This window comes from Brugia malayi (genome assembly GCF_000002995.4).
Source record: "Brugia malayi strain FR3 genome assembly, contig: Bm_v4_ChrX_scaffold_001, whole genome shotgun sequence".
NCBI lineage: Eukaryota > Metazoa > Nematoda > Chromadorea > Rhabditida > Onchocercidae > Brugia > Brugia malayi.
In genome coordinates this window covers 5,976,411-5,999,767 of record NW_025062479.1, presented here as the reverse complement: position 1 = coordinate 5,999,767, position 23,357 = coordinate 5,976,411, and the positions used below count along the sequence as shown (strand labels likewise).

Below are 23,357 nucleotides of genomic sequence, written 5' to 3'. Positions count from 1 at the left end.
TAAAAAATATTTTGAATGGATTGCTCAAATTGTACATTGTAGGCCCAATGCTTCACAACTTCGATGGTTTGATTAAAAAGTTGAAAAAATTTTTCTCGAAAATTCACCTATGGATTGAAGAACCCGTTGAAAGGATTTAATTTAATGAGCATGACAAAATGTAAAACTGAATCCTAAATTTCACCAGTCCTGCAGACGCAGATCAGGCTATATGGAAGTCCATCTAAAAAGCCAAGAGAAGACCCAAATGAGTAAGAGAAAAAAATCTGTGAAGATAAGCCAAAATATCCCAAACAAATTTCAGGAAACTAAAGTATCCACGCGATTTCTTCGACTATTTTTGCTGTGCTCCTGATGCTCTCTTTCCTCCAAATTCCACATCATATTAGAAATTTGAAAAGTTGAAAAACTATGAAGAAAAATATACAGTCCACTAAGTGGAATGATAAAATTGCACAGAGAGGCTGCTGTTAATTGAGACGTTCGTGACATTGTTTTATTGCGGACAGGTAAATGGTTTTTACTGATCGCTCTACGAGGATAGGATTCTGGCTTATGGGTGTTTTGGGCGTCGGAGTCACTTTACCTACACTGTAGACTAGGAAAGTAGAAGGGTCAGGTCATAGTTTAATCAGTTGTATCTGATCCATCCTTAAATTTGTTTAGTCATATACCTTCAGCCTATTTTGGTATGCATACTTCCCGCTGTTGGATTATTCAGATTGTTTGTATATCGCAGTTTTCTTTTTCACTTCATTCCGCAACTGAAGCAGAATCAAACAGAAATTGGATTGCTGGGTTATCTAAAATCAGCCAGAGAAATGGAAGTAACACGTTTTTCTGGTCATCGTATTGATTGAAATGACTATATGGGAAAGTGTTTGGTAGTTATCATTTGTTATTTTGCTGTTCGATCAAGCATTTATGGAATATGCATTTAGGATGGGTGATGTAATGGAAGAACGTTTACGAACCTATATAAAAGAAGTGGAGAATCGAATGAAATGTCAACTTGATGATAGGAAAAAGTTAAAAGATGCTATTCCGTTGTCTGAAGAGCAACTTCGAAAAATGGACAGTGCGCTGAAGCGAACGACAGCTTTTATGAAAAAATTAAAAAATATTGGATGCATACAACTGGCATCGATTTTACAAGATGTGGATAAAGTGGGCTGTTCAATTTTTTCTTGACTTGTGTACTAGCATCTATCTACCAGTTTACTTATGTTTCATCTGCGTACTTATTTGTCTGATGATATCGAATCAGTCAGCAATGACCAGTTTATGGAATGTTAAATAGTTGGATAACTTGTAGCAGTTGATTTGCGGCGGCAGCAGTTGATTTGTTTGGAGTTTTTTTCCTTTATTTTATAAATTACAAGAATTTTTGTGTAGGAGATTTTTTAAAAATTTTTTCCAGGTTAATTTGTCAAAGTTTGTTGAGGAAATGACTACGACAATTGCTGAAGCAAAAATAAAATATAGCGAGGTACAGTCCGTCGTAACAGTTTGTGTGCATTTATCTTGTTATTATTCAGAATTCTCTTCCCTTTTGTTTATGGAGTTCCGCAAACTGCTGCCATCAAAACGAAGTGACAGAATTCAAAATCCTTCCAAGTTGCGCGTCGATATCAGGTTTCATTTCCTTCAATCATAGGTGTAATTATTAATAGACTCAAGACTTAGAAGGTTGCTGTTCTCTCTGTGCTTGAACTTGTTGTCTACGTTTGTTGTTTCTTAAATTCTTTTGCTTCCTTATTAATGTAGTGTAAATAATGCATACCGACCAATTCACTATGATAGGTTTGCATCTCTCTCATGATTCATGTTTTAGATTGCTGGCTGAACTCTGTCTTCACGGTGTTTTTGGAAAAGAAGGCGTGCAACTTTTGGGGTCTGCAGTTTCATTCCTTACTCTCACGGACAGAACTGAACATATCAACATTCCAATTTTATTGCCGTTCTGTAAAGTCATGAATGTTGATTTACTTGGTTTGCACCCTTATTCAATGAAACAGGTGTTCATTAATGCTACTCACTATATTGAAAAGATTAAATTATAGCGCATAAGTTGGGATTTCTTGTTCATCGCACAGTAGATACTGAAAAGAGATGTCTGTGCAAACAAATTATTCCATCAGTTTTGTCAGCTAAACCTATTAGAATAGGAGTAACAACATCTTCACTTTAAACATGAAGCTGCTATGATAAGTTGGTTATGCCCTATCTACAGGCATTTTGTTTCAGCTAGTCTTATAAGGACTATTCTTCTTTATTGGGCTATAAGGACTATTCTTCTTTATTGGGTTAATTATGGTAATATTAGCATTGCTTATAATTTTGAATTTGAATCTTGCTTAGTTACCACGGAATAATTGGAATTGGTTTTTTTTTACTGACTATATCTTTTTTTAGGTTGCATCAGCTGCAAATATTAAGTTGCCGGAAACGTCAGTAATATCTGTTGATTATAAAAAAACATTTGCACAGCTTCTTCTGGATTATCGTGTATCACTGGTGGAGCATATAAAACAGGTGAGCGAATTTGAGGAAACCGTTTAATCATTTGTTTATGAGTTTTTCATTTACTATTACCCAGCATTTATGTTCGATATTCTATTTACTGATCCATCTTTTGATACTGATAGATTTACGGTCGATACGGTTAATCAAATTTTTATCAAAATGAAGTGATGATCTTTCAAAACACTTAACTTTATCTCCAGTAAATATTACTGAGTTGTAAATACTTTGTTCCTTAACCACATTCAGTTGTGCAAGACATCGATGTTTTTTTCGTGATAAATGGATTTTGGTAAGATGCGTGCTAACCCGTGGTCTTTGTAGGATTTGTTTGAAATGAACCAGTTGCTGCTTTCGATAAAACGTCAGACGCGAACGCGGGGAGATGCTTCTGCGGAAGATCGAAATCATCTGGAAGAAATACGTGCACGGTATGAAAAGATTTTAACGAGTGGAATTCAGCTTAGTGAATACCTAGGTGTTGAGATGGAAACGATGAAAGAAGAGCAGGTCATTTTAATCCTTATTTTTTAATACTTTTGGTTTTTTTGGCATATAATTTATAAACGTTTATTTGGTTTATAATTTATAAACAGTCAAAATGTGTATTTGAGGGTAGAAAAAATTATTCTATTCATTGGACTGCTATCCACATGCAAAATTTGTATTAACTATGTATTTCATGATATTGTCATGCTTATCGTATAATAGATGTGAAATATAGAGCGAAGATGAAGAAGAGGAGGTTTCCGCACTAGCACTTAGCCGTGCATTACATGAAGGAACTATTACTGTATGGCCGGATGAAGACACTCGGCAGTTTTATGAAACAAGAATGGAGCTTCGACAGCTTGTCCCGGCAATTCTTTTCCAGGTGATTTAACGTATTTTTGCATGAATGATGGCTCTGGAAATTCTACTAAATCACTGAATGAATCAGTGCAGTTTGGGGGCATCATATGTATGTATATATGACTGAGCTGGATATTGATACTCGTACTTATTTTAGTACTGCTACTATGATTATTGTTATTTTTAGCGCTGTTAAGATTTTTAATTGGTGAGGTACTTTTTTTTGGTTCTAATCAAAAGGTAATAGCTTTTGTGATGTTGAACTTATAGTTTTATTTTTTGTTATATTTTTTTGGTAATTTTAGTTGTTTTCTTATTAAATTTAATTAGTATTAATTTGGGATCTAGTAGCGTTATACTAGGTTTATAAAATATTAAATTGATTTTACTATATCTGATACGGCTCAGCTAGAATTATATTTTTATTTGAATTTAGTTTAACAAAATTTTCTTTTTTTGGATTAAAAGATTTTTTCCAAAATTTTGGTTGATTTTTTAAATTATTTGATTTTTCTTTCTGCTACTTTTACTTTGAGTTATATGTGAAATTTTGGTAGTACATTATTATGTTAATATCTCAAATCCGTATTGGTTTTTTTTTTTAACTTTTTATTATATGCTTTTAGGCGAGTTTAATATGTAATATTAATTTAGATTGGTTTATTCTATTATGCATTTTAATTGTGTTTCTATAAATAAATAAATAAATAAATATATATTTATTTATTTATTTATAAATATATATATATATATATTTATTTATTTATTTATTTTCATATTTTTAAGAGTTTAATTTATGGGAGGTATCGTCATGTTAGAGTTTGAGTAGGTGGTATTGTTATATAATTTTAATAGGTATTTCTTTTAATTGTTATGTTTTAGTTTGGGACAAATAAGATATTGAGCAGGTGTTATTACTTCTTGTTTTTTTGTTATTTTAGTTCCTACAGAACGTTTAAAAAATCGTTACTTTTATCCTCACATTGCAGGAATATTCCTAGGAAGAAAATATTAGGTGCATAATGCTAATAATTTTTGAGAATCACGGTGCGTTTTAAAACTGTGTACTGTCATATTATGATTTTCTAGGAATCGGAACGACGAACTTTAGATCTAGTCGGTGGGAGGATTGAAGATGTTGATCTGAGCGGTTTGGATGCAATTGTTGAAGAAGCTGAAGATGAGGGTGATGATCATAGTGAAGGTTTGTTTTAAAATTTTTTTTCTTGTCGGAATGGGAATTATGATGTTCAGAAGCAGAAGTACGTTTAACGGTGAATGTAAATAAAGAATAGTGGTATATTCTCTTCTTCCATCTTGTATTTACACTCGTCATGTTTTATCGTAAAAATTTCTTATTAAATATTCCCTATTAAATATGGCAGATCTAGAGTAAGAAATGTGTAACACATATAAGAAAGGTAAAATATACCAAATAATGCGAAAAATAAAAATTGTCAAATTTATGTCTTTTTGAACTCTGTTATCAAGGAATTCATTGTCAAGCCGCTTTATTAATTACATAACTATAATAGAAATAGCATGCCCCTATTTTTGCATACCCTTATGAGTTCTTCTAATGCATGTCGCAAATTTAAAACATAAGCAATTCAAGTTGTGGTATAAAATGTTATAAAAGTGTCCGAAATTCTGTCATACCAAAGTACCAAATTTTCTTAAACTAATTATTATGCTTTAGTGTTAGCTGTGAAATCAAACGGATTTCTTAGAAGATGGTAACACTAAGTTATTCTAATCTTTGTGACCTTCATAAAAGGAGTTCTGGTTATGAAGCGAGAGTAAATGGTAAACAAATGGTTATCATTCTTGTGAGGTCATGGAATTAGGTCATGTTATTGCATTATCATTACTTATTATAGTGAAGATTTATTGCATTAGGTGTCGATGATGAAGAAACAAAAGTGGATTTGAATGAAATGGATCCATCACTTCCAGTGAATCATATTGAAACGCCAAAAATATCTGGACAAGATTTAAAGCTTATGATGCTTGCATTTATGGAACAGCTTCCATGGCTAATCAATCGGGATTTAATCGACAAGGCTGCACTTGACTTCGTTACGAATCTGAACACCAGGAACAACAGGAAAAAACTCTGCCAAAGTAAAATATTGAATTTCTGTAGAAATTCTCGTTTTTTGTTGAGGACTACGATCACAGTGTTAACGTGAACAATATTACGCATGGGGTTTAATTTATATTAAGTGGAATGTAATTCACTTGAATTCATTTATCACGTTCTTTTCTTAATTATTGTTCAGTGATGCTGGAACAGTATCGAAATCGATTAGATTTGCTTCCATTCTATGGTCGTCTGGTGGCAACACTGGAACCAGTTATGCCTGATTTGGCTCTTGAACTTTCTCATGCATTACTTCAACAGTTTCGGGCAGCTGTACAGAATAAGAAAAGACAACGTGTTGACTGGAAAATAAGATGTGCTCGATTCATTTCTGAACTGGTTTGTGTTCAATGATATATTTCTTATATTTCGGCTCACAAGTGATCTTAATACCTTGAGGTTCAGTGGACTTCTGCTAATTTGTGATTCGATGGATTTGTGCTTTGGAGTAAACTTTTAATTTCCTACATTTTTTTAAGGTGAAGTTCGGCATAATACCGAAAGGCGAAGGCCTTTCTTGTTTGCGGATGGTGCTTTTTGATTTCCGTGGTCATAATATCGATATGTGCTGTGCAATAATTGATGCAATGGGACAGTTTTTATATCGTTCAACGGACAGTCATGGAAAAATGAAAATCTTGCTTGGCGTTATGATGAAGAAGCGAGATCGTGTCAGTGATCCGCGACAACAGGTAAAAGTAATCTTTTTAGGGGGATTTTGAATCTTGTTAAAGATCTTTTCACCCTTTCATGAGGTTTTATCATTTTTTTCATTATTGTAGTGTGCGTCTTTATTATACTTATATTCAAGAGGAAGGCATAATTTCAGTATTTGTTAAACATGCAAATAAGTCATTAATTTCTGACTTTACTTTCGTATTTTTGTATTTTTAGATGCTGATAGATAATGCGTTCTACACTTGCATACCACCACCAGTGGAAGAAAAACCAAAATCTGCAAGCGACCCTTTTCAAGATTTTATTCGTTACTTAATAAGTAATTTGTCACGTTACCGGATGGAAATAACTATACGGTGTCTCAGGAAATTAGACTGGTCTGATCCTGTTTATGCTAGTTAGTTGTTTTGACTTCAGAAAATATGCTGTCATTAATTTTTGGGATGAAACAACACTGAAATCGAAGGAAGTTCATTCTGGAAGAATCGGCTATTAGAAACTAAAATTGGTGACGAATGACCGAACATTTCACACTTATGTTGCTTCATGATATACGACATATTTAGATTATGCAGTTCAGTGCCTCAGTAATCCATCTCTACCACGGTACAATAATGTGCCATATCTTGCTTCACTTATAGCAGCGCTTTCATCATGTCATGATTGGATTGGTAAGTTTTATTCTGTAAAAAGGCTATACCGCAAGGAATATAACATCATACTTGATTGAACCGAATATTTTCGATTTTCGACTCCATCGACACTCTGAATTTTAGTTTGTGTTTACTGCATCAAGTGCCAGTTCCAACAAAACTTTTAAGGTATTCGAGTACTCGACCAAACACTTGAAGACATTCGCATCGCACTGGAAGTAAATAGTCCATCTCTCCATCAGAGGACAGTGCTCTCAGTGATATTTTTGGGTCAACTGTATAATTACAGTGTATGTGACTCTCCCGTTATATTTAAGGTACTACTGAAAAGTGATATTATTTCCAGTCAATATAATGGATGAGACAACGAATGCATTAAAAATGTTCTACGTTATTCCCTTATTGCTTTTGGGTTGTTAATGGATGAATTGAGTGAAGCACAGCAAAGAGTATATTTGTTAAAATTTTCTATGCAAGCTAAAAGAAAATTAGCAAATGACGGTCTATTCTTGGTAATAGATCAGTGAGTTTATACTGACTTAAAATTTACAATTTAGACTTTGTATCAGCTGATCACTTTTGGTGCTTTCGATCCATTGCTAGATGACTGGAGCGATCTGACACGAATTGGTCTTGTTTGTGAATTGCTTCTAATTTGTGGCGAATATTTTAATGTTGGTTCAGCTAAGAAAAAATTGGATTGCTTTTTAGCATATTTTTACCGGTATTTGCTGGCTAAAGAAGAAGCATTCAAAGCTCGCGATATTGTTTTTCCCAAGAATGTACGTTGCTAACGTTTACTTGTATAATCCTCAGACTTCGTTGCATTTCGCTTAATAATTCATGAATGCATCTGTTATTTCGACATTTAAGGTGCGTTTTCGTGTGGACGAGATGAATGATTATGTACGAAAAGGCATTAAAATCCCGGAATCTTTCGACGAAGCACAACGAATTGTTGATGGAATTCAGCAGCAGTACGGAAAAATGGTTTTATTTTTGCTTATCTCGAAAAATATTGGGTAAAACGAGTTTTCTGTAAATTCTTTATTTTTTAGGCTTCATAAACTGGAGATTTTAGTTTCCAGAATACTGATGTGAAAGTATTGAAAAATTGCAGGTGCCCTTTAGTTGCTGTCATAAAATCAAAAAAAAAAGTCATTTTAACGAAGAATTCATATTGTTCTAGGGAAGATTATTCATTATAAGTACTGATAAGAGGAAAAATTAAAATACAATGAAAAATATGAGTACAGACATACGTTCGCAGAGTGAAATAGTCATATCTTGCAACATTTTTTTTTTTTTTTTTTTGTTGAACTACTGTTTATCGGTAGCAAGAAAATAATTTTTTATCCTGGTCTACCGTTTTTGTTAGTGGATTCATACCCTTCTCTTACAATTTCCAAAAAATTATAGTAGATTATTTGATGCATTAATTCTAACTATCAAAACTACTGTTTTCAAAAGTGACCCTATGTTTGCTTTTTTCTTTTAGTTATTCTTTTAAAAAAATTATCATGACAAATAGATATACTTGTAAGCTCTGTTCTCGAACTGAAGCGCAGGATCTACATTTTTTTTTTTTTTTTTTTTTTTTTTGTACAAGGTTTTTGAAATATGAAATTTGATTAGTTTATTGGTGTATATAATCAAATTTCCTATGCAAAATAGTAGTTTGGGCGTATTTTCGAAAGTAGTATCCGAGATGTCCTTACTTTTGATGATTGTTGACATGAAAAAGATGAATATTGTGTGTCTTGTCTTTTACTGATGATTTCTTTACGATTTCTCAAGTCCATATTATAGTGCTAGATAGCATCTAAACTTGCGCATTTCACAATAGGTTGAGTATGTAGGTTTTGTGCAGTATAGGGAAGCCTGAAAATAGCGAAGGTAGAAATGTAAATACTGCAGATATAAAACGATATTGACAATTAGTGAAACTTTGCATGTATGAGGACTATCTAATCTCATTTATATGTTTAGGTAGATGCAGCGCGTGAAGGAAAAGTAGACCACCAAACAGAAGAAGTAATAGACGAAGAGGAAGAAGAACCACGAAAGATAGACTGTGCCCTTGAAACCGGCAGAGACAATATCAGTAGCAGGTTTATAGCAAATTTTAGTAAATATAATGCTAGCGTTCAAGTCTTGGGATTGATAATAATGAAGTTGATAATGAATCTCTTGAATTCAAATTTTCATCATTTACGATTATTCAGTAGAACAGGAGGGTACTTCCCATCTTTGTGAAACATTATTTATGTGCCACAAGAAAAAAAGTGTTCCAGTCTAATTAATTTGTGTAAATTACGCTACCTAAAGCACCACTTACGCTTATTGTCTAATATGCATATCTTAAATATGCATATCTCATATCTTAAAGAACTTAGATATTTTAATAACAGTGAGTTCATTTTGATCAGACAAAAAATAAAGTGTTCAGTTAGTGCAGTGCATCTCTTATAAACCGATTAAGTTGTAGGAACTAAGGATTTGAAATAATTGCTACTAAAGGACTTTGATCTGGAATTTATTGAGAATTCTCCTTGATGACTACATTTTAGACTCCAACACTGAGTTTGATGGATAATAGCATTTGAGAATCGAAATCTAGGCTAATGCACCAATTCATAATCATCTGTACATTAATGTCTGTTGTTGTTGGTTCACTAGATCTGTTTTTCAAACAAATTTTCCATGAAATTTATAGTTTTCAAACCATAATCTGAATTCTTCATAATAATATAGATGGTTAGAAAAAAAAAACTATCGGATATGCTGCGGTGATAGAGAAGGAAGTAGAAGATGCCAGAGAAAAAGTAGAAAGAGCTGCTGTAAAAAAAAATGTCAAAAAGTCGTATTGTTTCGAAGTCTGAGAATCGAAGTAATTTTATTTTGCTAAATTATGAGTAAGGATAGTTAGAAATTTCGAAATGATTTAAAAGGATTTATATAATACTAAAGTGATTTATGTAGTCGTAAGGTAGTCCACAAGTGTGATCAAACTCTCTCAATGAAGTAAATGAGAAAGAACAAAACATATTCCCATTATACTGCACTATGTGCATTTAATTAAAATCACTGTTTTGTAACATTTGGATGTTTTCAAGGTACTAATGGTTTTTAAATAACCTAACTGGAAATGAGCAAAGAATCTGCTAACAGTTTAAACAAAAAAAAATGATCATTTCGTAGCATGGACGAATTGTTTTACTAATTCAAATCAAAGTTATTCCTAAAGCCTATGAAAGATTACTTGAAGCAAGAATCATTTTTAATAGATTGGTATCATTAAGGCGATTAAACAAGCTTAATCTGTCCCTTTCCCTTGTTGAAAATTATTCCAAATGAATTTTCTTGTACGAAGTTATTCAGTGTTAAAAAATTACGTTTCATTGAAGAAAGGTTTTTCACAATTTGTGCTTTTGCAGTGAAGAGATTGTTGTATCAATTTATGATGAAAATGAAAGCGTTCGTGTGCATACAAACCGTGTTATGCTACCCGAAGACGAACTGTTTGTACGTCAACTTGAGCAAATAATTGCAGAAACAATGCAGGTAAGCTATATTTACTCATTTTGTTGCTTTTCATATTCTCATTTCTTACATTTTATCCTCATAAAGTTTTTTGGTTTACATTTCGGAGCGGCAGCAAAACACGTAAATTCTAAAATAAGTGAGTTTTTGCTTAATGAATACCCGTAGTGATTTTTTTTTATGAAATGCTTGACATTATTAGCATTTAGAATAATGCAAACTAGGATTTGTTATTGTGAAAAAAGATGCATTAATACAAGTCGTTCTTAGTGATGTAGTGGGAAATGGAAGAAAGATATGGTTTGAAGTAGAAAGTAATATTAGGAAAACTCAATATTTATATGATTCTATCTCAAAACTATTTTCACACGTTTGTCGTAAATGGTGTCCTCTTTTTTAGTTCTTGTTATATTTTGTAAAAATACAGAGGGGAAAATTAGTTTCAGTTTGTTTGGAATACAATTTGGGCTATTTCATTTAGTTTAATTCACTGAAGCGGTATTTTATCATTTGGGGGACAACATACCCGCCAACTCACTTTTAAAATGACATATGTGATGCAAACCAGCTTTTTATCGACACTAATGAGAGCTTTTATTCATTTTACTGATTCATTTGCGCAGGGAATGTTGTAGTTTGGGACTTTAACGAGAACAGTTCATTTCACTTCAAATTTGTCGAAGCCAAACTGAATAACAGTTTTGCAGAGTAGGGCAAATGCCGTAAGTGTTCCAGTTTCGGAAATAGTAGTACCGACATCTGCACGTCAAAAATTTCATAGAAGCATTGCATTTGGTATGTTTTTTATTAATTATAATATTTTGGTAGTTTTCATAATGTACAGCTTAAAGTAACAATATAGGATGCCTTTCTGTGTGTGAGTCTGGAACTACATTGTGGAATTTTAATATCTTCTTATAGTTATATGCACGAATGATATCGTTGGATTAACATTTGTAGTATTTCAGATGCAAGCGCTACTAAGTCTGATGATGCATCAAAACCGGGAACAGAAACGAGAATGGCGATTTTAACGCGAGGAAAAGGAAATAAAACAGTAACTTGGATTTTTTTTTTTCTGTCAGAGTTTTTGATCACTTGTCCTTCTTTCTTGTTTGCCAATTATCTGAAGCTGAGTTGAGATGTAAGGAAGTGTAATTGCTCAGGTGCTGAAGGCGATAGCAATGGATGCACCGAGTTTTCTGACGGAAACATGGAATGCACAACGGGAGAAAGAACGTAAAGAACTGACCGCTCATAAGCACATAACGCTGAGTATGAATGAACGAATGATGATGGATGATGATGAATCTTTATCAGAATAAGATACATCTCGTTTGTGTTTCTAATGCTGAAATATAACCTTCATTGGACGGATCATATCCGCCGAGATGTCCGTGATATCCAGTAGCCAGGTATCCGGATTAATCAGAATTAATCAGAAAGACACCACGAACCGAAAGTCAATGATTTTTTTGGTACTCTGGTCGCTGAAGCTTGTGTAGTCGCATGTGGAAATCGATCGTTAACGATTCAGCACGAATCTTTCATTTGTCGGTAATTATATTACATATTATACTCGTTGCACAGAATTTCTGAGAAGATAGATTCTTCATAGTTATTACTTCATTTCATTATTTCACACTTTTTTTTTTCTGTATAAGCTAAGGTAGTTAATTTGTGTCAGCTCTATAAAGCAGTTAAAATATTTATGGGTGAAAACGATATTTAACATTCTGTGTAAGAAATAGTTCCAGATGACGTTCTGTATCTGTCTCAGTAGTGTGAAATAAGAGATAGTGCTGTTTAGTTGATACTGTTGTAAATGTAAAAAATGATAAATCAGCAGATTAGAATGTCAATGTGTGACGGTTTATCAATTCATAGTGGTTCTTGTCGCTGTATTACATCTGTCGAAAGTGCATACACATACGTGTAGCAGTACTGATGTTCTTGTGTCATATCCAGTTGAACGTTACGTGTCAAATTTGGAACATTTTTACCTGCAGTATGTTGAAAACATTCCTGCCGACCACATCCAGCACCAAACCAGTAAAAGGCATTACCTCTGTTATTCATCGCTATCGTTACGCATACATTTTGATTCTGTTCACTTTGTATCGGTACTGTGAGACAAATCGGACGTGGTAATTGTGCAGTAGCGTGGAATTTATCAAGTTGAATAGCATTTTGATGGGTGCTGCTGCTAGTTGACATGTCATGCAGGTCAAGGCGAAGTAGATGGTCAATGTAGTGGTGCTCTTGCTTAGAGAGGATGGTTTTGAATTTGAGCTTAAAACGTCTAGTCCTTTTTGCTGGCGGTGATGTATAAGCGGATAAAACATTGAAGTGTGCTTAGTTGGAACAATCATTGTTTTTAGTAGATACCGTGATTAAATCTTAATGCAGATAGGATGCGATGAATCGGTTTGCTTACATTTTTATCTCCCACCTCTCAGAGCGTAATTTTCTGAAGGTGGAGTTTCGCTTTCGTCAAATTCAAATTGTAAATCCGTTCCTTTTCCACAATTGGCTTGGTTATCTCTACATGTCTGGAATTGTGTGTTAACGACAACTTTCATCGAGATAGGTTTTTGAATTAGGAAGAGCTTAAATAATGGTTTTCCCTCATAAAGCTTTAGATGGGTGACAAGGCCCAGCTGTCACTGTCACAAGTTTTATACATATTACTCATACGAGCAGCGGATAGAACAAAGAATCGAATTGGATTTGTGCAAATGAATTGTATATATAATTTGTCAACACAAATTCATATATATATGTTTGCACAAACGTTCTTTGCTGGGTACGGTGATGCAAGGATATGTTTTTGAAAGAAAATTTATCAGCATGGGAACTTAGAAATTCACGAATGTAAACATAAGGAATTCGAAACAGTTTCACTATTTCGAGTTTACTTCGTTTACAAATACTGGTTCAAAAGTTCACAGCTGCTCTTCCAATAAATTCCTTAAAAACTTGTCCACTTAATAACAACCGTAGTTCTTTGTGACCGTTCACATTGTGGATTTATTGCCCAGTTATGTACACAATGCACATAAAACCACACATTACCTCGAGAGGGATGCCATAGTTTTGTAACAGTTAAATCAAAGACACCCCAGATTTTAACATGAAGATAACGAATAAAATATTTACAGAAAACTTCGGATCCCGAAGTGGCAAACATTAGGAAATTCTTACTATTACTATGAGACGCAGTGAAATATCGCAGAGTAGTAAGAAACCGGTAATAAATTTATTCAGGACCATGAAAAAGTGTTCCCAAGAAATGCAAGAACTCGATATTAAGGAAAAAAATGGAATTAGTGATTTATTGAAATCAAAGTAGCTATAGAAAAGCACCGTCAATAAAAATCAACAGTGTGAAAGGAAATATTGTTGGATCAGTTTAAACTAGTGAAATTAATAATATACTGTAGTGCTGCGATGATTCTCATACCATAAGATGGAGGATTTTTCATAAGATTTTCTGAAGACTGAAATATTTCTCACCTTCTACGAAAAAAAGGAAGTGATAAAACGAGGAAAGAAAACATATGCGTTGCTAACATTCAAAAAAAATGTTTAGGAGCACTTTTGTCAGATAAACACATATTCTGTATGCCAATTTAACAAAAAGAATGAAACAAAATAAAGAAAACAATTTTTACTATGGAAAAAACAACAGAACGTCTCTATTGTTCATTCCCTCAGTCATAACAAAGAATTGTGATAATGACTGCAGTGATAATCATAAGAATAAATAATTGAAAATAACGCGTTAGTAACATCGAAAAGAGCACTGTGAAGGAAGGCAATGGATTTAGCTTTTTGAAAGTTGGTTCGAAAGCCAATCCAAACCTTCATATAGACCATGTCCTTGCGTTGCACAAGTTGCTTGGATATACCACTGCAACGGGAAAAAAAATTATGCAGCTCAAATGACACATTATTATAAAATATTTAAGATACTCTACTATCATTACGAAAAAAACATTTCTAACGATTCACACTACTACCATTAAATCTACATGCCAATAATACATTATGGCATATAAAGACTGCTTTTGATACAGATCTTTAAACTGACTAAGTTCACCTCATTATTTCATGCCGACACTGTTAAAAAGTGCTCTGTAACAGAAAGATGAAAATTCCCGAAGAACTAAGGAAACTCTTAAAACCATAAAAGAAAGCCCAACCTGTCGTGATCGCAGATTATGAAGACCAAGCTTATCAGTTAATTCAGCGGCACTCATAGCATTTGGCAAATCTTGCTTATTTGCAAAAACAAGCAAAGTAGCATCTCGAAGTTCGTCCTGAAAAAACCAATAATGATGAACTTCTCAGAAGCACGAAAAAAAAAATAAAATAAAGACGAACTGATGCAAATTTTCTGATAGCACAACAAACAAAGCAGAATTTCTTCAAAAAAATGAAATCCCAGTTAGCTCAAAAAGTTATTCAATAGCAAAGTAGTCGCACCAGGCAAAGAATAAAATTCTCTAACTCTTTGTAAAATCTGTAAAAATAAGTAATGAACTACTGATACTTCTCACAACAAAATGCATTTTCGTATTCAATGAGAAACGTAAAAATGTAGAAACCTCCGAAAGCATCTTATGCAGTTCAGCTCGGCTTTCTTCAATACGTTCTCTGTCGTTGCTATCGACAACAAAGATTAAGCCCTGCAACACGCAACAATACACGTTGCCACAACCCAAATAAAAGACAAATCCTTTGTGAAACAATAACCACTCAAGTCGAATTTTCATTTGAGAACATATTCCAATTAGACAAGCCGATATTCACAGTAAAACATTTTTTTGATGTCTTTTAACCAACAACGAATTCTTAATCTGGAAGATATCTGTAACCGGATCGATAAATTACATGAAGTGCTGACTGTGCAATCAGAATCCAAGTCAACCAATCTAACTTGATAGAATTATTGATGCTTGAGAAATAAAAATCAGCTGAGAAATAAGGCGTACTATTGTGAGATGATCTTGAAACGTTACTTCTATCAGTCGAATTTTAAACTGAATTTGAAAAAGTTACAAATTTATATACATAAAATGTGTACCTGTAAAATGATTTGTAGGTACACATCAGTATGCATAGCTTAATTGATTTTTCTCTTTTATCCATTTAGTACAGTCATCTCTAACTGCATCTTAGAATAACTTATTCTTGCGTTTCCGGAGTTTTCCGATTTATTAAAATTCCTAGTGACGAAAACCCCAGCCAGAAACACAGCAGGCCAAGTTCGCCCTAATCGAATATTTCCTAAAATTGCGCCAGTTCTGGATGTCCACCTCTCCCCTAGTTGAAGTATCAGATTTTCAAAATCAATTAAAAAGTATACTGTACCTGAGAAAAATCTGTAGTAATAACAAAATAACTTTGCAGATACAATGAATAAAAAGAATTGAAAACAGTCTCGTTGAAAAATCACCTGTGTATTTTGGAAATAGTGTCTCCAAAGTGGGCGGATTTTATCTTGACCGCCAACATCCCAAACTGTGAAAGAAATATTCTTATACTCTACTGTTTCCACATTAAATCCTGCAATCAATTTATTAGTCTCTTTTATGTTCCATTTCCCTAGCATTTGTTACCAAAAACAAAATAAACGGTTACTTTACTCGGCCTCATCACCAACATTGTTTGATTTATACGTAAATATGTATAAAATAATAATTATGATGCCTTCAAAACATTCACAGTTATTAATTAAACGAAGACAAACAAACCAATAGTTGGAATAGTAGTAACAATTTCACCCAACTTCAATTTATACAAAATGGTCGTTTTCCCTGCAGCATCCAAACCAACCATCAAAATTCGTACCTGCTTCTTGCCAAAGAGACGCCCAAAGAGGCCTGATATCGTCAGCCCCATTATAAACCAATTTTTCTCCGGTCAAATATTGTCTGCAATAACTTCACACTCGATCGTGTTGGGGAACAATGGAGCGATGAACGTTCTATTTAATAAACGAATTAATACAGACAACTTTACACAAAACAAATGCAAAAATCTTTTGGTTGAAAAGCATCCTGAGTTAAGTTTAAAAATCGCAGAAAATCATTTTGTTATCAATAAAAATATAGCAGGAGTATAAATCATTCGCTCAGAGGTTTTATATATTCTAATATTTCGATAACTATAAAAATAGCAAAAGAACCCAATTCAAAACACACAAAACGACCTTTTATTAGTGGTTCGATATCGCTTGGAGAACGACTTAGTCTAGAGTTTCAAAACCAGAATGCACAACCCACTATTCAGGTTGTACGACAATAGGTTTGAGTATATAACAGCCGTAATTAAAAATATGACTGCTATAAATAGATAATGATTAAATTCCCTTTTGTGAACGAATACTTCCAGTTCATCAACAAGTGTATAATAGCGAGATATTTCTAAACGATCTGTCCCCTTCCGTTTCTTACAAATCTTCAGTGCTTTTACTGTCAACCAAATAAATCGCGAGGAGATAAAGCGACAAATCATTATACTCTGCCTTGCTAGCCTCATTGAGTTGGGAAGGTAGTTTTTTTAATAAACAAAATCCATTCCATTTTTATGAGACAAAACTGTCAATTTCTTAAGTTCTAAGATATCATACGCCACATTATATTCCTGCAGACAACGCGATTCACTGCTAGATATGACCCTAACTGAACGATCTGCAAAAGTTCAACGACAAACACTAGAAAGTTCTCATAACCCCATTTACGTAGTAGGCCAAAAATAAAAGTCCTCCCTACCCAACATCCAACTTCTGGTTATTCAGTCAAGCGAAACCCACCACCCCGCCATATGACCAATCAACGTAACTCCTCCAAATACAATAATAAAGAAGTCCCACGTCGACCGTGACACAAATAGCCTTTATGAAACTGCTCAGACCACGGTTGTCATGACTGTTTTCTTCCTAGCGCTCCCAGCAAAGACGAAACATGTTGTAGAGGACAACATTTAGTAGTACCATTAAATTTCACTGCTGAGCAAAATTAGGATTTTCTAAGAAGACATGACTGTTTCAGCTGATAAAACTCAACAGACTTCATGAAGAATTTTGGAAATGAAACTGCGCAAACATTGAGCAATCAGACTAAACAGTGCAGTAAATTCCAAGGGGAGATGACATAAGATAACCACAGACAAAACAGAAACGTCGTTTCGAAATCGAACTGGCAATCTCTGAAATGGTGGGCTTGCTGAAACCTTCGGATTCATGGTTCCCTAAATAAGTATCCACTCGGATAGTTGAAAAAATAGATTCTGATATGAACGGGAGCGAGGTAAATGACGAAATCAGATCTAAGCAGTTTAAATTTAAGCTTGCGTAGAAAAAACCCTTGGACCTCACCAATATAATCTACAATCTAAAACTTTTGCCTTAGAACTTGAGATGGGTTTAGCCACTTTTTCAGTTTGCTAACTTTTTTAAATATCACAGCCACAATAATACTTAGAAAAAGCATACTGTGGCAGGTAATTTTAGAGTGAAGTAGTTGCACACAACGTATAATCACATTCCAGTTACTTGGCAGTATAGTACTGAAAATTCGCTTAGTGTTGGTCGCGTTTCTTAAACATTTAATGTCATATAATAAATCCAGTTAGGCTTAATCCATTTCAAGTAGTATGTTTAATTACTCACATAGACCGAGCAAAGCAGACGATAGGATACATTATTTGGAAAGGAATTAGATAAGAATTTATCTTAATCACCAAATATCACTTCATAATCAAATAAAAAGCTTCCAAAATAAGCAGCTAATTGCTCGAAATACAGGAAAAGGGGTCTATTCATTCAAGACGTTAAGTAACATACGAGCTTAAAGCGTAGGAAAAACTCTAAAATTTGGAGATTTACAACAGTAACATTTCAAATGAAAAATCCTTCAATAGGTCAGATAGACAATTTTTCATAGTCATTACAGCAAACAGTTAAAACGATCCGATAGTAAGGTTAGTCTAACAGCTGCTTTCACTGAGCCCAGTATTCGTAAGGAACCATTCAAATAAGCCTGCATTGGACTTACTTCTTTCTTTAAAATTCTAAACAGCAGCTCACGATTCAAGCACAAAGCAACATCAGCTGTCGAATTGATACCTTTGCAACACTTCCCAGAGCCGTTTTTTAAATCCACATAAAATTCACCAAATCCAATACAGTTCACTTGGAAGATATATCCTACAGAGGCGACCAATTGCTTATCGATAACCATTGTTAAAGAACAGAGCAAACGGTCAATATCCAAATTTTCTAATGAATCATTTAAAACGTATCTTAATTCGTCCTCTTCGCATAACACTGCTCCAAATAAATCAGTTTTGTCCTTTTCTGTATCACTTCCGATTTGCTGATGATCTGGTTGTCGTTTTTGCTCTTGTTGTACAACAAATTCCTGTGCTGCTCCTTTCACCGTTTCAATGATTCGAGAACCTAGTTCCGATTTCAATACCTAAACTTCAGATTCGAATTACTGTCTGTCTCACAAATAACACAAACTTGTTATCTGTTTGTATGGATCTTGCAGGATTAGCATAATCATCAAGTTTCAGATTTTAGTTTATTGTACAAAGTTAATGGTTGCATCATAAAAGTTTGGTTCTCATTTTTGTATCCGAAAAAGAAAATGCAAATACTTCGAGAGTTTAAATCAAAGTTGCAAAATTATGATTGTAGCTAATGTAAGTGATAATGCCAACACATGACCAACCTACTTTATTGAATGCAGCTAAAGTCATGTTCTCGCCTTCTTTAATCACTTTAACGTCCGATAATTCTATTTTAGTGATTTCAACACCCCAGGCAGTCGTGAGCACGCCAAGTTCAACCTGCATAAAAATCGTTATAATTGGCACATGCAAACGGCGGATTGAACTGTTAGAGTTATTTCAGAACGCACTCTAAAATTTCTAAATCGTTTCTTTCATAACTCTCATTTAAAATAGTTTTTTTATTTAATTTAGTTACGAATCTGGAAGAAAAAGTATACGAGTAACTAATCAGTTCGTCTCTAAAAACTCGGTCTTGAAAACTTATTTCCTTGCAATTGTCTTGTCATTATGCTAAGGATGACTGAAAACATTTTTAAAAATTTAAGGACCTGAAGGTTCTCGCATAACTGTCTACGACCTAAGCTCGATGTGACATCATTAACTCGTCGTTTACAAACCAAACGATGCAGCGTTGCAACAGATAAGACACGGGTTGATCGATTTCGTTCTTGCACTGCACAAACTGCTGCCAGTGCGTCTTTCACCTAAACAGTTTGACAAAAGCTAATAACGACAATCTCCTCTGTCTCCTCTTATGATTCTAAATAAAGCATAATGGTGATAACAGTAGAGAATTACTGAGAACAAGTCCTGAAAATTTCAAGCAATCCAAGAAGATATGGCACCCAATAACTTCGTCTCTTTAGATTTAGTCAAGGGAAGCATATCCAGGAGAGATGCTGCAATTGCTCGTAAATGAAATGTAAAGTGCTACTGATGGAACCACCCCACATGAATCATCCACAAAGCAGACTTCTGACAATTAGTTATGATATATTATTCGCTATTTTTCACTATTTTGGTCTTGAAAGTAAAGTGATTCAAGATAAGCAGATCAACTTTTACTTGCGAGAAAACAGTAGCTCCAAGCTCCACTAGACCCCGATCAAAAGTTATTATTTGCATAGGCGGTACGTTAAATGCATTCACACGAAGATCCACTTTTGTGAACGTATCTATACATGGTAGCACTACAGTTGCACCTGGCCCACGTATTTTTTGTGCTCGACCAAGCCGGAGTACAACAAGTTGTTCAAAATCACCAACAAACTGAAATTTACTAAATTGAAAAGTAAAATGTACTATCCTTTCGGCATTTTCAGCGGTTTCTTCAGAAACCAAAACCATCGGACTATTTAAACTGAACATACTTCATCATTGGATCTAGTAAATATAAATCCGGAACTAAACGGGTCGAAATAGCCTTAATTAAATGTTGAAGTTAGAAATTCATACATGTCACAAACAGGCATTTAAAATGAGACCAGCATACATAATGTCATAATATAATAAAGGGTTTAAGAAACAACCTTCAGTGAAAAAATAAGGGAAAAAGGAAGCGTCATTAGAAACAGCAGAAATGCCAATACAACAAAAATACTTTCCACGGCAGCGGTATGTGCAGTAGGTGGCGTTCTTTCCATAAGTTCTATCCCAGTAGCAGAGTAGGAATACCGGCAGTATCGTGGACCAATCTATAAACAGCAACTGAAACGAACTGTTTCATCTTCGTAAATTATCTTGAATCTAACAACATTCCAAGATTTCTGGAAAGTTAATAGCGTACACTTCTTGACTCTCGATCTTTCCGAAAAACAGAATACCGTATCTTCATAATTGGCAGATATATCACAAATTTAACGTAATCACCGACGGCTGCGATTTCATTTCGAAGGAAATGAGTAACAATGGAAAAATAAAATTCAATAACCATAACAACAAACCTGAGTTGAATAACGTTTCGGAGCCTTGTATCCCATTTTGTCGAGATCATTATACGGAGCGTAGGTGAAAGCTGAACGATATTTATAACGCCAATCCTCCTCTTTCAAAGCTTCTTCATTCATTCTTCTCTTTTAGTGTTTCTCAAATATTTCGGATTGATGCGCAAACTCAGGATCACCGTTATTTAGATGGATTTGGCTGGAAGAACACAATAATACCAGTGAGGAATACCCTCCACCGATCAATAGCAATAAGTCAGCCATCAACAACAACTGCACGGCCTCCACTGGCAGCTAACAGCGAAGATAAAAGCGTACGAGCTGGCTGCTGCATTAGATGAGAAGTGCGTGGTAATTGACTGCACAGCTAGAAAGAACTCTGTCTGATTTGAAGCTAACTCTTAATAGAGCAGAATGCCAGGTGAAGGGAATCTCGTGTCTGTCACTCAGTAATGCGAGAATAAAACACTTCGTTGTGATGCATTAGGAAATGGGAAGTCTCTTGACAGTTTCAGTCCCTGCGTTTGATTTCTGCATTAGCACTAATAGTATACTTTTAATCTACGATTCTAAGCAAGAAAGAATATGATCAAAGTATAATCGATTATTGATGGGTATGATCAAAGTGGTAATCGATTATTAATGCAAAATAGTGATTGGAGGGATTTTGTAAGCAATATTCTATGAGAAATGAACTGAAAAGAAAAAATAACCTGAAATGGCTGATAAATGCAATTGATATGATCCGACTAATAATTTTTACTTAGCTTTATTATATTTGCTCAATTTTATTTAATTGTACATTTCGAATGGAACTATCATGCTTCATTTATTCCTGTTTTTTTTGAATTTGAATTTTCGGCATTTGCATTCTCGTTACTGTTTTTAGATGGTGATCGTTCTTTTGCGTTTTGAAAAAAGACCTAAAGCAATATTGACTATATGTATCATAAATTCAGTTCGAATATTCGCTGCATGCTTCTTAAAAACTTCAGTCAGAATGGAATTAAAGCAAATAATAAGTAGCTGATAGAATCCCGGCACATACATGCAGTAGAAGCGGTAGGAGATAGGTTACATATGTAAAATCGCCGGTCACCTACTTAGTGAAAGATTTAAACGACACGGTTTCACAGCAAACTTCTAGAAACCATTTGCCTGACCTTCATATTAGCCTGAATACTGAAGATACACACCGAAATCTAGTAACTGCTGTGTCATCGGTATAGTTAAATTTCATTAAATCATATCTTTAGTACCAGGACAGAAATTAGAAAATTTAAATGAGAACTTCATTAACTGCAGAAGTATACTATTAAACACATACTTTCATTCGAAGTTCTCCTTGTGGAGGCCCATAATGTTCAGCCCAAGCACCAGCGCATGTTGCTCCTTCCGGTGCTGGTATATGATAGATACCAAAGTGATGTCTATCAGATTCCGGTACTTGATTGTTAACGCATCTACAAAAAACCATTATTAAACTCTTTTTTCATATAAAGTGTCAAAAATTACGCTTATTATGCAGTAACTAAAAATACTGCTTTTTCTGCCAACTCCCTCCCTGCAGTTTCTTATTTGATGAAAACAAGACAGTGAAATATGAAAATAAAAGATGCTGGACTTGTAAGTAATATCAATACGGATCGTCTGCCCATAATCGAGGATTCCCGTAGCTGGCCTTATACGAAATAAATCATTCCTTGTACACTTTATTTTGAATGCTTGTCGTGAATCACTTTTATTTGTTAGTTTTATAATAGTATGTATCTCGCCCGTAACATCACCAGTAAATGTAAGCTAAAATTTAGTGATCAGCGAGATTTTTTTTTTTTTTCGAGCGATTTCTGTCTCAATTGCTACAGTTTTCCAACTATAAATAATCATTTAAAAAAGGAGCAGACTACTTTATCTCTTGGTTCTATCCTGAGTAAGAAATTACGCTCTGATGCGCTAGAAGTGAATTTCATTCTATCCCATAAAATTAATTTTGTTTTCACCACACGCAGCTTTCAATTTGATAAACAATGAAGTAACGGATTCGTTTTTCTGCATTTATTTTTACAAGAAATAAGTTAAGAATTCATTTAATAGTATTTTAGTAAATTTTTAGGGAAATTTTTTTCCATTCTAATATAAACGAGAAATGAATGAAAAAAAAATATCAGGGTGACCCGACAGCCATGATGATTGGTCAGGCTGTTTATTAACTAATGCGTGTAGCACAAAATTCTCCAATATAATGTCTTTTCGGTAAATTGTGTAAGTAATTTTAGGTTTCTGATTTATCCAAACTTGAATTTGTTTGTTAAGAGCAGTGACTAATTTCAGAATAGTATTACTAGAGAAGCGAGAAAAAAACGGAATTTTTTTCTTTCCTTTTTTCATTAAAAATGTCAACATTTGGAATAGTTGCAAAATAAATCACATGCACTG

At 34.0% G+C, this 23,357-nt stretch overlaps 6 protein-coding genes across 6 annotated transcripts; 2 read left to right on the top strand and 4 right to left on the bottom strand.

Moving 5' to 3' along the window:
• Positions 1 to 942: 942 nt before the first annotated feature.
• Bma-smg-3 (Uncharacterized protein) lies at positions 943 to 11,717 on the top strand (the record flags this gene model as incomplete). The annotated part of the gene is made up of 20 exons (XM_043073797.1): positions 943 to 1,167; positions 1,421 to 1,635; positions 1,835 to 2,018; positions 2,416 to 2,535; positions 2,848 to 3,033; positions 3,248 to 3,397; positions 4,465 to 4,579; positions 5,275 to 5,499; positions 5,658 to 5,857; positions 5,998 to 6,210; positions 6,413 to 6,593; positions 6,763 to 6,867; positions 7,018 to 7,166; positions 7,407 to 7,631; positions 7,723 to 7,839; positions 8,839 to 8,960; positions 10,287 to 10,413; positions 11,100 to 11,187; positions 11,361 to 11,449; positions 11,559 to 11,717. The coding sequence occupies 20 exons, from the start codon at positions 943 to 945 to the stop codon at positions 11,715 to 11,717; spliced, it is 3,195 nt and encodes a 1,064-aa protein (XP_042929731.1).
• Positions 11,718 to 11,901: 184 nt separating this feature from the next.
• Bm13433 (Uncharacterized protein) lies at positions 11,902 to 12,331 on the top strand (the record flags this gene model as incomplete). The annotated part of the gene is made up of 2 exons (XM_043073796.1): positions 11,902 to 11,949; positions 12,242 to 12,331. 2 exons carry the CDS (start codon positions 11,902 to 11,904, stop codon positions 12,329 to 12,331), a joined length of 138 nt encoding a protein of 45 aa, XP_042929730.1.
• On the bottom strand, positions 12,274 to 12,974 carry Bm7106 (Uncharacterized protein; the record flags this gene model as incomplete). Its single annotated transcript, XM_001899176.2, has 2 exons — positions 12,274 to 12,746; positions 12,845 to 12,974. The coding sequence occupies 2 exons, from the start codon at positions 12,972 to 12,974 to the stop codon at positions 12,274 to 12,276; spliced, it is 603 nt and encodes a 200-aa protein (XP_001899211.2).
• Positions 12,975 to 14,218: 1,244 nt separating this feature from the next.
• Positions 14,219 to 16,299, bottom strand: Bma-arf-3 (Uncharacterized protein; the record flags this gene model as incomplete). The annotated part of the gene is made up of 5 exons (XM_001899177.2): positions 14,219 to 14,305; positions 14,598 to 14,714; positions 15,003 to 15,083; positions 15,854 to 15,963; positions 16,152 to 16,299. 5 exons carry the CDS (start codon positions 16,297 to 16,299, stop codon positions 14,219 to 14,221), a joined length of 543 nt encoding a protein of 180 aa, XP_001899212.1.
• Positions 16,300 to 18,347: 2,048 nt separating this feature from the next.
• Positions 18,348 to 21,044, bottom strand: Bma-unc-24 (Uncharacterized protein; the record flags this gene model as incomplete). Its single annotated transcript, XM_001899178.2, has 6 exons — positions 18,348 to 18,878; positions 19,141 to 19,254; positions 19,527 to 19,682; positions 20,044 to 20,247; positions 20,508 to 20,672; positions 20,922 to 21,044. The coding sequence occupies 6 exons, from the start codon at positions 21,042 to 21,044 to the stop codon at positions 18,348 to 18,350; spliced, it is 1,293 nt and encodes a 430-aa protein (XP_001899213.1).
• A 695-nt stretch (positions 21,045 to 21,739) lies between these two features.
• Bm4270 (Uncharacterized protein) lies at positions 21,740 to 22,891 on the bottom strand (the record flags this gene model as incomplete). Its single annotated transcript, XM_001899179.1, has 4 exons — positions 21,740 to 21,844; positions 22,249 to 22,384; positions 22,546 to 22,721; positions 22,829 to 22,891. The coding sequence occupies 4 exons, from the start codon at positions 22,889 to 22,891 to the stop codon at positions 21,740 to 21,742; spliced, it is 480 nt and encodes a 159-aa protein (XP_001899214.1).
• Positions 22,892 to 23,357: the final 466 nt, after the last annotated feature.